Here is a 16,928-nt window from a genome sequence, read left to right as displayed (position 1 = left end):
CCAGAAATGTTATGCACTACCACAAATGCCTGCTGCTTGCATTGCAGTGTTTAATTTCACTCCTCTTGCTTGTTCAGTATTTAGAACGATCCAGTTACATTTCTTTTTGGTGACTAGTATAGTTTGTCTGGCAAGTTATAGAAAAATGTTTAGGATCTGTAATCTTATGGATGACATTTGCTCATCAGAAAGCAGGAGGTAGTATTTCTTCAGAAGTAAATTTCATGGTGTGTTTTTAATCCTAAAAGAGGAGCAAACAAACCCTTCTATTAAAACTTCTTTTTTTAATTGCCTATTCACCCACCATGATGATTAAAATTAGATAATATATGCAATTTAAGGAAATTAAAAAATAACACACCAGGTGTGGCCTCTGTTCAGAAAATATTTCCTAGATCTGAGGCTGGGATGTTCTTCCACCATATCATGCAACCATCGACCAGATGCTCCGTGCCACCTGCTCTATGGCAGTTATGTGTTGTGGGGTGGAATAAGTGCCAGCTTCTTTCTTGATACCCTCGGCCTGTAGATGCTACTAACGCTGTTAGGGCTTGAATTACTGGTTACCTGTCACATATGGAAGGGAGTATTATAAGCTCAGATAGCCAGGTGTCCTATTGTACAAAGGGCACTCTTATTTGAAGGTATCCTCTGGTTGAAGAGCTACCCCAACCCCAACCCAGTCCATGTTGAATTTAAATAGGAAGCACAATATGGGAAGAGTGCAGGCACTTTATTTATTATCTATTTAAAACCCATTCCATCCACCACTTTGTTTATATCCCATCCTCCCCTGTGACATCTTGGGATGGCTTTGACGCCAGCCATCACCATCCTCCCCTGTGACATCTTGGGATGGCTTTGACGCCAGCCTGTGGAGAGCAGCCTGAACAGATATATTTGTTACTTGGCATCAGTCTTCCCCATTCTGGTGAGATGCCGTGTCCTTCCATTTAAATTGTAGTAATTATTTCTCAATTTTCACCTACACATAATAATTAGCATGTGTAATTTTTATGCAACTCTGCCCCTGCTTTTTTTTTTTTTTTTTGCAAGAGTCATCCTCTTTTTGATTAATGTATAGCTGTTCACTGCACTGTGAGTACATAACCTTCCATTCCATGGACCCTTAGATTATGGGATTGTTATTATGTCCAATTCAAATTACCTTTCCAGCAGAAATAGGATATTTCAACAACTTTTATCACAATGAAGAAATCAGTATCTTGCTGTTAAATATAAATACACTTTGGAATTATGTGTCTACTAAAGATTACACTGAAACAAAACACAGATGTTCAGTTATTGAAGTGACAGTTCCTAGAAGTAATTGTCATGATCCTTTGGTCAATTGTTGCTATATTATAATATTCTCTTCTAGTTTTTCATAATGTTGTTTGTTCTTTCAGAAACACTTTGTAATGTTAAAATTCTAATAAGTGATCCTGTTGGTTTTTTGTTTTGTTTTTAGTGTAACTAATAACTAGTGCTATTTTACATTGCTTATTCCAATCTTTATCCCAAGGTACATTTCTTACTTAGATTGCTTTGTTTCCTCTTCTATAGGAAAATCAAAGCTTCAATGCTTACTATTTCACACCCTTCAATGAACAACTTTCTTTTAAGCAACACTTTCCAAAGGAAGCCTATGTACTCTAGCACATAAAGCCTGTCCTAGTACTACTTTTATAGTGTGCATGCAAAGCTAGTTAAATAATTCTTCATCTTCATGAGCACACTATATAGTGGATCTGTGTTATCCCATTTTCCAGCAAGGAACTCAAGCTGAGAGGGAGTAACTTGCTCAGGACTATTCAATATTTTCTGGCTCAAGTTAGAATTGAACACAGGACTCTCTGGCCTGTTTCTCCTAAGGGCAATTTGTATTTTGGATGTGGATACCTAATGATTACATATGTATTTTCTTGATCATGAGCACAGTGTGTTTATGCAGGGTCTGAGGCTTCCATAATTAGGATACAGATGGCAGATGGCAGTAGCTGCAAGTATACTTCTCCTCCTCCTTTTAAGCAGTGTCAAATAGTGGCTTTTTAACTGAGGATTTTGTTAATGTTAGCTGATCAGACTGGCTTAAAAGTACAAATGCTGCAGAAGGCAACAGCAAACCAAATGTGCTTAGTTAGGATAATAGCCATTAAAGAAAGTGTGACTTATTTAGCAAGAAGCTGGTTCCAAACTGAATACCTCTGCTCCCTTCCTGGCTTAGATTATCAACCCTCTCCTCTAAACTGCATTTCCTTGCCTGAGGGCCAACCGTGTAGAGTATCTGACCATTCTTAGAGGTGTTCTACCTTCTTTGGCTGACATCCTATCCTGGTGAGAGTTGAGCTGAAATTTTGGGAGTTTCAATTTTCATGTCAAAATGCACGTTTTGGAGGAGATAGACTCTTTCATCATACTTCTATGCAAATTAGACCAAAACATCAAAAGTGTTTTGCTTTTTTTCATCTGGGCCCTAGATACTAATCACTGCTCAGAGCAAACTTGGTAAAAATGTCAAAGGTTCATATTTAAGGCTTTGCAGAGTTGTGCAGACTCTGAACTGAAATGAGGATACTGCCTGGGGAAGCTCTCAAGCCTTGGGAACAAGGAAGCATTGTGGTTCCTGAGCTAGTTAGTGTCTGAGCACCAGGAAGTCCGATGCTAGTCCTGCCTGTGGATCTGATTTAAGTTATGATCTGATGCATGCTTCAGCAGAAGAAAAGTCCTACAGCTCCTTACAAAAGCCTTAAAAGTTGGGACTGCTGGGAGTGGTGGGGCTATTTTTCTATCTAAGCATGTATAGGATTGTGCCCTTTCAGTCTCACGGTCTGTAGAGAATGTTTGTCTGCAAACTTTAGCTCAAGTCAGGTCACGCTTCCCTGAGCTTAGTTTTTATATGCAAGCTCAAAGAATTCACAAATATACAGAAGAGTTGACTGAGAAAGAGTTGCACCCATTCTTCCTTGCAGTTGAAAGTGAAAAGCTGCATTTTACAAGAAAGAGCATATATAAAGTCTCAAACGTTTGCTTCTTGGAGTAGATTGACATCATTTTTTTCTCCCAGTTTTATGTGTCACTTTCTCACCATTCCTGTTAAGACAGAATGGGGTGGTGTGGAGAGGCTCTTATTGGGTATACATGAGCTTTTTGCAGGTTTCATTTTCCCATCAAGATATCCACATTCACTGAGATGGAATATTAGTTTGTGTTTGCTCAAACCAATAGGCAAATTATTCAGCAACTGGGGTGGGGGAAAATGCTGTTTCATATGTGAATTATCTCTGAAACAGTTGAAGAAGATGCAACCCAGAAAATCTCTTACAGTCTCAACACAAAGAAGTGGTAAAGCCCCCGAACTAACCCCAAAGGGCCAAGGCTTGGGAAGTGCCAACAAAAGAACAAAATATCCAAATTGGCATGGTGTGGCACCCAGCTGGATCCTATCGAGCCATCTCTCCCCTCCCCATCCCCTCCCAGTGCACCCCCCACGATCATGATGCCAACTGAGGAAGAGGTGGTGGAGCACAGCCAGCCTCCATGCTGGTCTGTGGTGAGTGGGATGCACTCCCCCCTCCCCATGGACCAGCAGGAAATCTCCCGCGGACCAACACCAGTCCTCAGACTGGTAGTTGAAAATCACTGCTGTATACCACTAATTTGATATTAATTGGATCCCACCTTTCTACCAGTACTCAGCAAGCTCAGGATGAGGCCGCTGTGCTAGCAGGTCACGTGAGAGGAAGGGAGGAGAATGCTTTCAGTTTTGGGAAGTACAGCCTGCAGGAGCAGTTGAGCCTGCATGAACTCTTGAGAAGACAGGACCATCTTGGGGCCATATGACTTTTCCAGGTGCCAAAAGCAGCTGTTCAGTTAAGTTGGTTGTACCCGTTTTGCAAGTCAGAGGGTTTTTGCTCTGTGTTTGTGAAGAATATTGCACAACACTTTAATTTGAAAAATATGTGCACTTGTTTCCCCTCCAAAAAGTTTTTTGGCATTCCACGGGACCGTCCATTGCCCAGCCCTTGCCCCAGCCCCGGATCCACCCCCAGCTGTCTAACAGGAAGGGCTATAAAGGGAGTCTGGCTCAGCTCTTGCTCGCTTGGGACAAAGGTACTTATTTGGGCCTGACTAGGGCTATAGGAGAAATCTGCATCAGACCCAAATGAAAATCTAAGATCTCATACATCTCGCAGAAACTGGATTTTCCTGATTTGGGCAGATTCCGCAAACTTGTGGACTGCTCATTTTACATAATGTTATGTCAATTTAGTTGTAGCCAAATTAAAAAAGGACCTAAATATGTCCTTCTCCCATTGGTTAAAGCGTAAAAGTGTGCATTGGGGGATTTGTGTTTTTGGGGACAGTTGCACAGTTTCAGGAGTAGGAATTTACACAACTCCAGATCTGCACAAACATGTACAAACTCATTTTGTGTGGGTGTATGACAGAATGAAAGGCATCTGACAATCTGCAAAACATGGTAGAGCAGATTTTACAATGTCCATGCAACCGTGGTGGTAACTGTAGGATTCCACAAGTCCATTTTGACTAGGCTAGAGAACGTTAGCATTATCCATAGTATCACATACCCGTTCCATTTAACAAATCCTATCCAGAATATTATATTTGTTCCCATGCAATGTTAATTAACTATATGAATTAATTAACCGCGGGCTCATCAAAAGGCACAATCTGTCTGAAAGTGGAAGGGAATGTAGGACAATATAGTACATGATAAGAGTAAGGCTACTGAAATAATGATGTATTTTTAAAAGATACTCATTTTTCACACTTTCATAGAGTAGTACTGGTACATGGCATTGGGACAATGTCATATGTACTGTGTATTTTCATGATTCCAATTAAATTTTTCAAAAGCAAAAATATTTAAAAAGCAAACCATTATTAGATACTGTGGCTTTCTGACATATTTTCTGACATATTTTCGAACAACTTTCCTCAGCTTAGTGCTATCTGGATGCGTTGGGCTATAGTTCTCATCATCCCCAGCTAACATGGCCCTGTCAAAAGCTTTTTTGGACACCACAGGCCCATCTAAGGACGATTGAGCTCCATTATGGTGGCTTTCAAAGAGAGCTTGAGATCATGTGTTGTACAGACATGAATTCAGTGTTACAGAAATGGGCTCTGCTCTCCAGTCAGTCTTCAGCCAGCAGTGCTGCTGTTTTCTTTCTGTGAGCTTTCAAGCATGATTATCTTTTCACGAGAAACAATGGAAAGAAAATAAAAATTTGATGGGCAAACATTCCCTTTTCAAAGATCTGGTCTGGGATCTTTCTCACCTATAAAGTAGAGAAAGAGATCTAGAATCTTCATGTTAGTAAAGGGAAAAAAATCAAAGCTTTCCCCCACCCCTCACAAGTCTTCTATCATTAAAATCTTGTTCTAACAGCCGAATACTTCTTTTTCATGTGTGTTGGAAAGCAGCTACACCATGTATCAAAGCCATCAGTCCAAGTGAAGGATGGACTACAGGAGGTGCCACTGTCATCATCATAGGAGACAATTTCTTTGATGGGTTACAGGTCATATTCGGCACCATGCTGGTCTGGAGTGAGGTAGGTGTTGTCTGCACATTAATATCCAGTAACTTTGTCTAGTTTATAGCCAGCTTTTTTCCCCTCTTAGGCCCTGTTCTATTGCAGTAACAATGGAAGTACTTTCCAATTCCTCCCATTTTATAGAAATAAAACATTGGAGATACCTGTGGCACATAAATTGTGTCTCTGATTCTATTCATATTTTGAGATCTATCCAGTCCACTGATTCTCTAAATTTAATTATATGTATAAAAATTTCTGCAAATAATCTTATTATAAGGAACCTCTCTACAAAGAACCCCACTGGAAATCTGAGTCACCAGTAACTCTAATAAACTGGACATGTAACCTCTAAGGAATTCTTCAAAATCCATTTGAGTGTAATAACTTTTACTAGGCCAACTCATAGTCACAGAAATGTCTAAGTTTCTGAGATTTGCAAATCTTTTCATCAGGAAGAGGTTACAAAAAGCTGAAAGGGAAGGAAGAAGGAAAAATAAAGACCTTTTGTTGCGCTCATGATGTTGCAAAGGCAGGGACTTAGGGAAATGAGCCATTGTTTGATGCTCTCTTGTTCTAGCAGTCCTAGGGTACATCCAGGTGAAACCTGAAACCATCACATCCCCTGATACAATTCACTTTGAATATCTGCAGACCCTTCTCTCCCACTGCATCTTAAGACACTGGACATACAAGACAGGGTGGTTTCAACATCAAATCCACCCTTTTTCTCCTCCTCCCAATTTCTGCTTTTTGTAGAATTTTGCCTGGTGAAGAGATCAGGAGATCTTAGGAGCTTGCTCATTTTTTGTGACCTTGAGTTGGTATAAATAAATGAATTATCCTAGTGTGGATTGTGGATTTTTTTTCTTATGGCCAACATGACTACTTTGTGTTGTGATGTTTAAGACACTTCAGTCTTTTTTTCCTTAACCAGACTGACACCATACTCTTAATGCCACTGTATCCCTAACCTATTTAATCTGTTTCTGCATTATTTCTGTGGAACTTTCTTTTTTAATTGTCCATCAGTTTATGCCCTTTCACAAACTGGTGTAAGTTTGTATCCATATTTACTCAGCCATCACAGGTGACAGAGCTGTTTAAATTATGTATTCCATTCCAATAGTAGTTGTATTGACTATAGTGGAACTCTGTAAAAAGTGATTTGAAAATTGCCTTTGGAGGCCATTTCAGTGTGTAGGTACTCACATGGTGTAAAACCCCCCACCACATACACATCGACAAGTCCATATTAGATCACTTATGTAAGTGTCTCTTGTCCTGAAAGCACCCCATATGTGGAGACCCCGTGAAACAGAGTAAAAGCTTCCAAACAACAGTATCCTCAGATGTGTAAGAGCTTCATGTGGAGGGGGATTTTTATGTGCTAGAAAATTCATACAAGCAACTCTCTACCCTCAATTCATATTTGAAAAAAAAGTCAAATGTCAACTGGCAGCAAAGCTCTGGTTGTTAGGCAATATGGTGGGGAAAATTCTGACAAAATGAGTGAGGAGCTTAGAATGGTGTAACAAGAATGACATACAATTAAGGGAGGGTCCGTAGCTCAGTGTAGAGCATCTGCTTTGCATATAGAGTATGTTAGATTCAGTTTCCAGCATCCCTAGAGGAAAGTGTTTTTAGGTCTCAGTGCAGGCAATAACAAAATCATTCTGACAACTGCTTCTCGCCAAGTGAACAGTAGTGGGCTAGATGGGCAACGCTGGGCTATAGTGACCTGATGGAAGTCTTCGTATGTTCATATGACCTACTCTGGTGGTACATTTGCAAGATGATGCTACCTGTGAATTCCTGCATGTTTGAATCAGGCCCTCAGAAAACTAAATATTCAGTTCAATGTTATTTATGGGATTTGATTCATTACCCCATAATTTTATAGTGATTTCTTCTGAATGTACCATCAGCTTAATATTTGGATAGGTTCAGTGTTGATAAGTGATGTCCCCACCAATGTCACTCATATTTTCTTAGTGTTAAAGGGTTCACCATGTATGATAGAGCCATTTTCATACAATATATTCATGCAAATCTTCCAGAAATCTAATGAGCCAGCTCCATTTTTAAAACCAGTGTCCAGGAGTTGTCCTCATGAAACACATAGTTCAACAAAGGTAAAAACAACCTTTTGTTAATGTTTACTGTAGTAGGATTAAGCCCACCGTAGTTTTGCATTTCCATTTTTATGGATCTTTGCTTTCCTAAAAGTGTGATGGTTCATTTTAAAGTAGGGTCCATAAAGATGTGATTATGAAATGTCCTCCTATATTGTCTTCACTGAGGCTTGATTAAAAGAGATGATCTTGACAGCATGGTGAAGCATCTCTTGGCAGAACATAGCAAGAGATGCTTTACCATACTGCATAAATAACCAAGATCTCCACAAGGTCACTATTTTGTGGTGTGGAGAATATGCATATATTAATGTGAGCTTAGGTACATTGACTTCTGTGAAAAGCTCTGATGAATTTAACCAGCCAGACAGGCTTTTTCACAGTGCCAAAACAAACTAACAAATCTACCTTTTTATTTCAGTCTGTAACTTTAACTAAAATGCCTAATATCTGGGTTTTTATACTTCTTTTTTCTCTCTTCTTTTTCTCTCTCATCTTTTGAAAGTGTTTTCATGGGGTGAGACAGAAAAACAAAAGGGCCAGAAATAAATTTTCATTGCAGTCCAAAATGAATCACCCCCTAAATGAACAAAAGCACTTCAGTAATCGCTTCTACCATCACTTGGAGTTAGACAGGAAGCTTATTTTGTATGAGCAGAGAAATGAGGGACATGGGCTGACTGAAGTGTTCATTTCTGAAACAGCCTTTCTGTTGGAGCATGCACATTATAAGCAATTGCCAATGTACATATTATAATTTTAATTTATTTTACATGTGTTCGAGCTTTGTAATTGCAGTATTTATAGGCATGAAATGGAAGCTGATTATCAGTCCTTTTCTTAAAACTCTGCATTGGTGAGCATCATTGCAGAAAATAGGTCTTTTGCTAGCACAGCACTTTGAGGACTGGAGGTGCATGTTAAATATGTAGATTTAAAATGATTTTGGAAACGCGTATTTATTATTTAAACATACATTTCAGTTATGGGCTTGCTAACATAATTACAACCTTTCTCACTCAGGGAAGTACATCAAAACATAATTTGTCACATTAATTGTATGTGGAAATACAGATACTTGAAGCCAGAGTTTTCAATTAATCTTCTGCTGCCATAATGAAAATGATTTCAAAAATGACAACATTTTTATGTGTGTGCGTGCAAAGGAATAGGTTACACCTTATTCACTTGGATTATGTAAGTCATACACAAACAGCAATTGTATATAATTTGTGCCAACAGTATAAAAAATCCATTGGAAGAAGTAATTATTTTAGTTTAGATTTGAACCCAAGTTCTTCTTTTGACTCCTGATTATAAGATGAGCTGAGCATTCCTCCTCTATGGCATGGAAGCTCAGGTGGCATTTAACTTACCTGTTTATGCTTCAGTGGGATGGGTGTAAGTCATATGGAGTTCAGGCAGAGTTCTGATTATGTGTAATGTGTTTTTTAATTCTTGCTAGTTATGTTTTTGGTGTGATTTGTTTTTAAACAATGTTAATATGAATAACAATAATATTATAGTCAATATTTGCAATAGGTTACAATAAGTTATGGAATTCAGTGTCCTAGGATGTGATGATGCTAGTGGCTTAGAAGTTGTTTCTTTTTAATTCAGGGAAGTTGCTCATATCCCATCCAAGGTGGATACATGTATCAGAGGCTATCAAACACAAGCCCAAATGAGTGGCAGATACTGTTCTGCATGTGAGCTTCCCAAAGACATCTGGCTGGTCATTGCGGAAACAGAATTATGAATTAGATGAACTTTGGGACTAATTCAGCTGGGTTAATTCAGTTTTCCATGACTGAGCTAAATGGGCTTTTTGTGATGCAGTTTACATATTTGTTTTTGGTTAAACAGGTCCACCACATGGAATGGGGTAGTTGAATTAAAGACATAGCACTGGGGGAGATGGACTTTAGTTCTTTGTCCCCAACACTTATCAACTCAGGTTACTTCTTCCTCATACCTGCTATTCATGATGGGAAGAAAGCTGCCATGGGTGCCCTTTTGAGATTCCAGTAGTGACTGTGTGAGGCAAAGGGTTAAAATTCCAGTCCCCACATTCTGTGGTCTGGATTCTCTTTTCATCCACCACCTTGCACTGGCTCTTCATTTTTCATTTAACAAAAATCAGCTATGGAATGCCAGACTACTTGACAAAGCCACATCTGGTTTGTCCCTCAAAGACAGCTGGAGAAGAAAACAGAGAAAGGAGAGGCAAGAGAGACAGAGAGTGAAAGTCAGCCTTTTGGGATGTACCATTAAATTACCATTCAGTATTTCAGGCTTATATGCTCCCACTTTTACTTTCAGCCTTTGGAATGTCCAAGAGATTGCAAATCTTCACTTCTGCTTTTAAGTGAACCAGAATTCCCTAAGTTTGGATATATCTGAGAACTCTGTTTTGTTTTATGCCAGATGTTTCCCCTTGTGGTCACATCAGTAGACGAGAAGGGCAAAAGGGAAGCATAAGCTAAAACTATGTTCAGTGTGTATATGTGTGTGTGGGGGTTGCATCTGATAGAGAGATGCATGCAATGGAAATGGTGGCAGAGAGAGAAACAGAGGAGATATTTAGAGCTGCACAAGGTTTATGAAGATAAAATTTCCTGTAGTATGCTTATCAGATGGTTGGCATGAATGATCTGGAATTTATCACTCCAAAACTTAGTGTGGATTTCTGGTCATTCCCATAGATGAGGGACTGAACCTGAAAAAGCAGTGGCGTGCTCAAAGCCACCTTCTGAGTTCATCAGTAAAGTCAGATTAGTTTGAGAGCTTCCGAAGTTATGGTTGTTATACAGCCTGTTACATACTCCAGGCTCAAAATATGAACATTTGAAGAAGCGCTTCTGCAGCCTGTTTTTAAGGCATAGGAGGCAACAGCCTTGCTGGTGCTAAGCAGATCTGGATCTTGGGCCTGGATTGGAGAATGCTGGGGCATTGTCATGAATGTCCTTTTGAATTCAGTGAAGAAAGGTGGGATACGAAAGTAATAACTCAGTCAGAAGAACCAAGAGGTAGGTTAAACACATGTCTGAATCCATATGTCTTAGGAAAATCATTTTTTCAGTCTGTCAAGGCCTTAAAACATCAGTACCTGTGCCAGGTTTACCCAGGAACTGATATCTGAGGACATTTTTTTTAAATACTCCAAAAGTATGTATGCATTTGTTTTGTTATGTTTCTATGGATTAATCACTTACTTTTGATGATTCCTAGTACAGGAATTACTTATCTTTATAAATTAATTCCTTTGTGTTCAAAATGTGGGCCTTGCCTGTCCACAGAGATATGTGAATGTTACAGTCATAGAACTATACATAAAACATCGAGATAATATCCAACCAGATAAATTACAAAGCCTCGGCCCATTTAGCGATTTCAACCTCTTAGTCAAAAATGGGCCAAAATAAAGAAGTCTTGTCATTTGGCTGAAAGAGGCTTCATGACAGTTTTTGTCAAGACAGTGGGAAAGGAATTTGCAAATGGAATGGCAGTTCCATGGTCATTATATTGCAAACATTGCACATCAAACTACTGGTCTGAAGTTCAAGTGCAGCACTGTCAACCAATAAGCAAATGGTGGTTGTTTGGCTATGGTTGTTTTTGCATAGGAACCAAAGGGATATCTAGCAATTTACAAAAACTGACATGTTTTTACAGATGGAAAGACCAATATACTTGGGATTTTAAAATGGTAACAGGCACAAACCTCCTGCTATCTTTAAGATCTATAGTTAAACTTTTAATCTATTTCATTTCCCAACTGATTTAAGAGAGATTATATGAGCCAGATGACAGGAATGCCGTCTTAGAGTAGTTTACATAGAAATGCAGGGGTGGGCTGCTCAATTCACCTCTGTTCTAAATTCCCATTCCCTCTATGTCTACAAAACAGTATTTATTGGTTTGATTATTAAAGTATATGTTATTTATTATTAGATTATATTTATATCCTGCCTTTCTACCTCTTTCAAGGAACCCAAGGCAGCTTACAAAGTTCTTCCTTCTATATTATCCTCACAAGAATAATCATGTGAGGTATGTTAGGCTGAGAGTCAGTGACTGGCCCAAAGTCCCCAGTCCAACACTGTGGCCACCATACCACATCCTTCATTTTGTGATGAGTCCATACCAGCTGGTCCCAGCTGGAGCAGGAGTCTGCTCTTATCTTCATCTGCCTTCTTCTCTGGCCTGGATTTCTCCCATGGAAATGGTTAATGGTATGAAAGGACACAGTCCAGCTGGAACAAGGGAAGGCATCTATATTGTCTTCACTTCCCTCTCTCATTGTTGGAGATGGTCCTGTGTGGAGGGAGAGCACAATCCAGCCAGAATTAACCACAGTTTTCTCAGTGTTTGCAGAAGAATTGGACATTTGGGCAATATTTGAATTTTGATGAATAGTGGCAAGCTGTTACAGAAAGGCATATTTAATTGTAACAGAGATGGGGTACACCTAGCACCAACCTCTGTCCCACACATAGTAAGGAACATCTCCCCAAACTCCCAGCAATTCTGAGTGAGAAGCATCATGTGTTTTCAAGAGGCAGAAAGTTTCTAACCATTTACATCTGTCACTAATGATGCTGAAAAAAAGAGAGTCAGATGGCATCATAAGAGAGAGAGAGAGAGTCAGATGGCACATTGGTGGGGCTTGGGGTGGGAAAGGGATGAAAATATATAATTTAGCACTAATAAACTGAAATTACAATTTTTCACAGAGAAGCATATCTGCCTCTTAAAAAAAGCATTGTAGTTGATCAGTAGAAGACAGATGGAACGCTCAGACATAATCTCCAAACTAGTTACAGAGCAGAAAAGGGAGACTTCTTATCTCTACTTAGTTATCACACACTTCCAAGGTATTTGCCACGGTAAAGAATAGGATACTACCCCCCAAAAAAAACAAAACAAAACAAAACAAAACAAAAAACCGGGATTCCCAGGCTCTTGAGCTTCTTTCCAACATCACTGGGCAGGATCTTAGAATAAACAGATCACTTGCTATATGTTGTGTTCTTCTCTGTCATTCAGTTTTAGATGTTTTAATTGTGATGTAGGGAAAAAAGTAGCCATTTGTTCTGTAAAGCAATACATGCACTAGAGATCCTTAGGTCATCACTTTTAAATTATTTTTTCTAAGTAATTTTATCCTAGCACGTTGCAGGATTGATTTCAGTTCTGTTGATTCTTTAAAGGCATATGGATTAAAGTTGAATAGCGAGATTGGAATGCAGTGCATAAGCATTTGGTAAAGATATTATTCTATTTTTAATTGAGATTGCCAGGTTTTAGCCTTGAATGGGAGACCCAGTCTTTGGTGCTCTTTCTCTTGGCTGCCGACTGGTCCACCAGCATACCTGTGCACACCTTGAAGTCATCTCTCATCCCTGTCTGCAGCATGGTGGGCCAAGATCTCAGAAGATATAGAAATGTGCTTTCAGAATTTCAACTCAAGAACTGCAGCAGCGGAAGCACCAGAATACACACACTTGTTGTTTTGCCAGCTTTTAGATTCTGGCATTTTTCAGAGGAAAATAAACTAAATATTCAGTGTGCAATCAGTGAATTCAGGAATAATGCATAATGCCTGGGAATAAATGGGCAACATACTGTATGTGTACTTAAAAAGGTTGAGGAAGAATGAACCATCCAGAAAATCTGCTGAACTCTCTCCAACCTTAACACTATGCAACAATGTACCATAAACATGTCATTCTCTCCATGGGAACTAACATGTTTTTATTGGATAATGCATGAAATAATGTTGAAAGAGAATTAAATTGGTGACAGACTTATATACCCTATGAAGATTCAACTGACACACACACACACACGCACACACACACACACACACACACAAGTGTAAAAGGAGAATCAGTCTAAACATATGAAGCAGTTTATAGTGAGTCAGACCGTTGGTCCATCTTAGTTAGCCTTATCTACCCTGATTGGCAGTGAGGCTCCAGCATCTCTTATAGAGAGGAAGAACAACCCAGTCTGTGCTGCCTGAAATCGCTTAAATTCTATATGCTTCGGACTTAATCTGGCAGTATGCAAAGCATGTGCCACCTTTGCCACTGAGCCAGGACTTCTCCCCATTGCTGAGACCTCTTAGTGAAATGACCCAGGCTTGCATCAACACCTGAAAGGGCTTGCATAGCATCACAAGGTTTCTGGGGCATTACTGGAGGATTAAAGGTCCTTAGGATATGGTACGCCTGTCCATTCCTCAACACCCACCCTTTTCTGCTCTTCTGCAGTTAAAACACCTGACTTAACCAGCAAAGCTAGGATTCCTCTTTTTATTTATTTACTTTTGTTCACCTTTTTTTGGCCTTTGCTACATTTTTGTTAATTTTTCAATGCGTTCATTATTTTAAAGAGAATCCCCATTTTTAAATTTGTGCCATACTGCCAACAGATGAACGACTGGAAATGTAATTACTTCAAAACTCCAGTATTGATAACTATATTATAATTGAGGTAAGAGGAATTTTGGAAAGGCAAAACAGTGGGTATGAAAATAAAATCAAGTCAAATTAGAAAATATATAAAATGCTAAAGAAAAGACTCTGAATTTTTTTTAAAAAACTAACTTTGAAGAATTTACAAAATCAGCTTGATTAATTAAACATTTTATGTCAGTGAATAGAAAATTCATTTTGATGGTAAAATACCAACAGACTCTGTTAGACAGTGGTACTTTGGTTCACGAACTTAATTCATTCCACGATCCTGGTTGTGACCCGAACTGGTTATGAGCCAAGTCAAATTCCCCCATAAGGTTCAATGTAAATAAAGTTAAACCAGTCTGACCCCTACGAATGTGGTCACGAACTGATTTTGGTCACAAAACAAGTCAAATTTGCCCATAAGGTTCAATGTAAATAAGGTTAATCTGTTCTGTAATTTTTTTAATCACAAAATTTGAAACAAAGTAACAAAGAACAACAAAGTAACAAAGTACAGTGCAGTAGACAGCACTAACCTAGGTGGGGAGGGGGAGGTTATTGTTTGGAGGGAGAGTCCCCCTCCATAAGGACATCGGGGAGATCACCTTCAGGAGTTTCCTCTCTTCTTTGTCTCTTAGCTGCAGGGTCAATTTTGGCAAAAAATCTGCATGTTCAGGTCACCTTCATTACTGTTCGGGTCACTTTCATTACCACTCTGCACATTCTTTTTAACAACATGCTTGCTCTGCACTTTCTCTGGAGCTATTATTCAATATTATTATTGAATACTTTACAGTACTTTATCTGCTAAAAAGCACACAAAAAGGCTTCACAGCAAATGACCACAGGCCTGTCTATGACTGCGAGTGGGGAAGATGGGCACAATCATGCTCATCGTGTGGGCAAGATGGCCGCAATCACAAGAACATGGCCACGATTGTGGTCGTCACCCGATGCAGAGTCCGCAAACGGAGGCAATTTTTTTCCAAAATTTTTGTTCATGAACCGATTTGGTCGTGAATTGAGGCGTTTGTGAACTGAGGTACCACTGTATACTCTTGGCATTATCCAGTCAAAGGTAAGCATTTTTAAGACATAGATTTTAGTGGGAGAGTTATATACATGCTTAATTCTCCCATTGACATCAGGGTGGTAAGAAGGGCTTTATTTTGACTTGATAGTTCTCTGACACTAGGAACGTATTACATTATAGGAATTTAAAATTTACAGTTAGCCTGCAATAATATGCTAAAGAAGCTGGCATAGGCTGGTACCCAAATGGAAATCTTTTGGAAAATATGCATATAAATTTGTAAATTGAGTACATTCAAATGCTGCAGTATGGTACAAGCAATTTTTGTACTTAGGAGTAAATGAATGCCATCTATGAAAATAGAGTTAATATTATTATGTGTGGAAGATGAACATTTGCAAATATTGTTGTCATTGGCTTTTATGCTGGTTACTTCAAGAATACATTCAAACACTGACAGGTTAATTACATGTTCCAAAGTTTGTTTATGTGATCTGAGAAGAATGTGTTATTAAAGCACATGCATCTGCATCTAATAGATTTCCACTGTTCTTATATTTTCTTTTAGCTTATTACACCTCATGCAATCAGAGTTCAGACACCGCCCCGACACATCCCTGGCGTGGTAGAAGTTACATTGTCCTATAAATCCAAGCAGTTCTGTAAGGGTACACCTGGAAGATTCATCTACACAGGTAAGGCTGCTTGAATTTTAACACAACATTTAATGGGAAAAGATATGCTTTACCTTGTCTAATGCTGTTTCTTTTAGACTGAGTTTTACCCTGATGTGTTTTCCTAAATTAGAGCAGATACTTCTACCACAAAGATATGTTTTCCTTTTTACAAATTGATATTTATGTGAAAATGATTTTTACATGTTACTTACATGAAACACCCACACATGTATTCAACAGGAAAGTTTTTTGGTCATATATTGACTGCCAACTTCTGGATATGACATGCCCTTTCTCAATTCCATGTCATCTTTTATGTGAATGAATAAGAACAATTACAAAATGCTAGGAAAACAGTTATATGCATTGGTCTTTTAGTGACATATCTTTCAGAACTATGGTTTCTATTATTTTCTAGATGTGAAAAGAAAGTCAGTATATATTTGTATAATGTAAATGAACACTTTAATTTATTTGTGTGATTTGTTAATTTGTATCCCATCTTTCCATAAAATGGTGCTCAATAGAAATACAATTAAATATAATCAAATGCAATCAAGAGCTCAAGTCGTATGGTGGTGAGAGTGTTGAACGGGAACTTAGGTAATCCAGATTCTTGTCCCTGCTTGGCCATGAAGCTCACTAGGTGACTGGGCCATTTGCTGATTCTCAGGGTTGTGAGGATCAACTGTATATGAAGACAAATGTGTAAGGAAAACTGGCAGGATATAAATGTAAAAATATATACAATCAATTAATATGCATAAGTAATTAAACAATACAATGCAAAGTAATAAAACCAAACAGGTTAAACATCACCAATATTAACCAAAGTGAGAAGCTAAAACTAATTCTCACATGTTTTTCAAGTCAGATTATGGGCCCCAGCCTATATTACAAAAATGCTTTTCCACTGCTGTTGGAAACTCACAAAAAAGTGGGCCAACTGGGCTTCCTTTGGCAAGTTGCTCTAGAGCAGAGGAGCAGGTACTGAGAAGGCTCTTTCTCATGGTCTCATCACTGATACCTCAGATGTTGGTGTGACATCT

At 38.7% G+C, this 16,928-nt stretch overlaps 1 protein-coding gene across 6 annotated transcripts in view; it reads left to right on the top strand.

The window, feature by feature from the left end:
• EBF1 (EBF transcription factor 1) overlaps positions 1–16,928 on the top strand; it is a 409,466-nt gene that overhangs the window by 298,386 nt on the left and 94,152 nt on the right. For 4 of the 6 annotated variants that reach the window (XM_044450986.1, XM_044450985.1, XM_044450989.1 and 1 more), the window contains exons 9-10: positions 5,452–5,582; positions 15,771–15,897. In XM_044450986.1, the coding sequence (XP_044306921.1) occupies positions 5,452–5,582; positions 15,771–15,897 (258 nt within the window). Of the gene's footprint in view, positions 1–5,448; positions 5,583–15,770; positions 15,898–16,928 lie in introns of all 6 variants that reach the window. The other 2 variants (XM_044450984.1, XM_044450987.1) reach the window with 1 other exon arrangement.

This window comes from Varanus komodoensis, unplaced genomic scaffold, assembly GCF_004798865.1.
Source record: "Varanus komodoensis strain SLA01 unplaced genomic scaffold, ASM479886v1 scaffold6_1, whole genome shotgun sequence".
NCBI classification, from domain to species: Eukaryota; Metazoa; Chordata; class Lepidosauria; order Squamata; family Varanidae; genus Varanus; species Varanus komodoensis.
The sequence above is the reverse complement of the archived record's forward strand: the minus strand, read 5'-3'. Positions and strand labels throughout refer to the sequence as shown.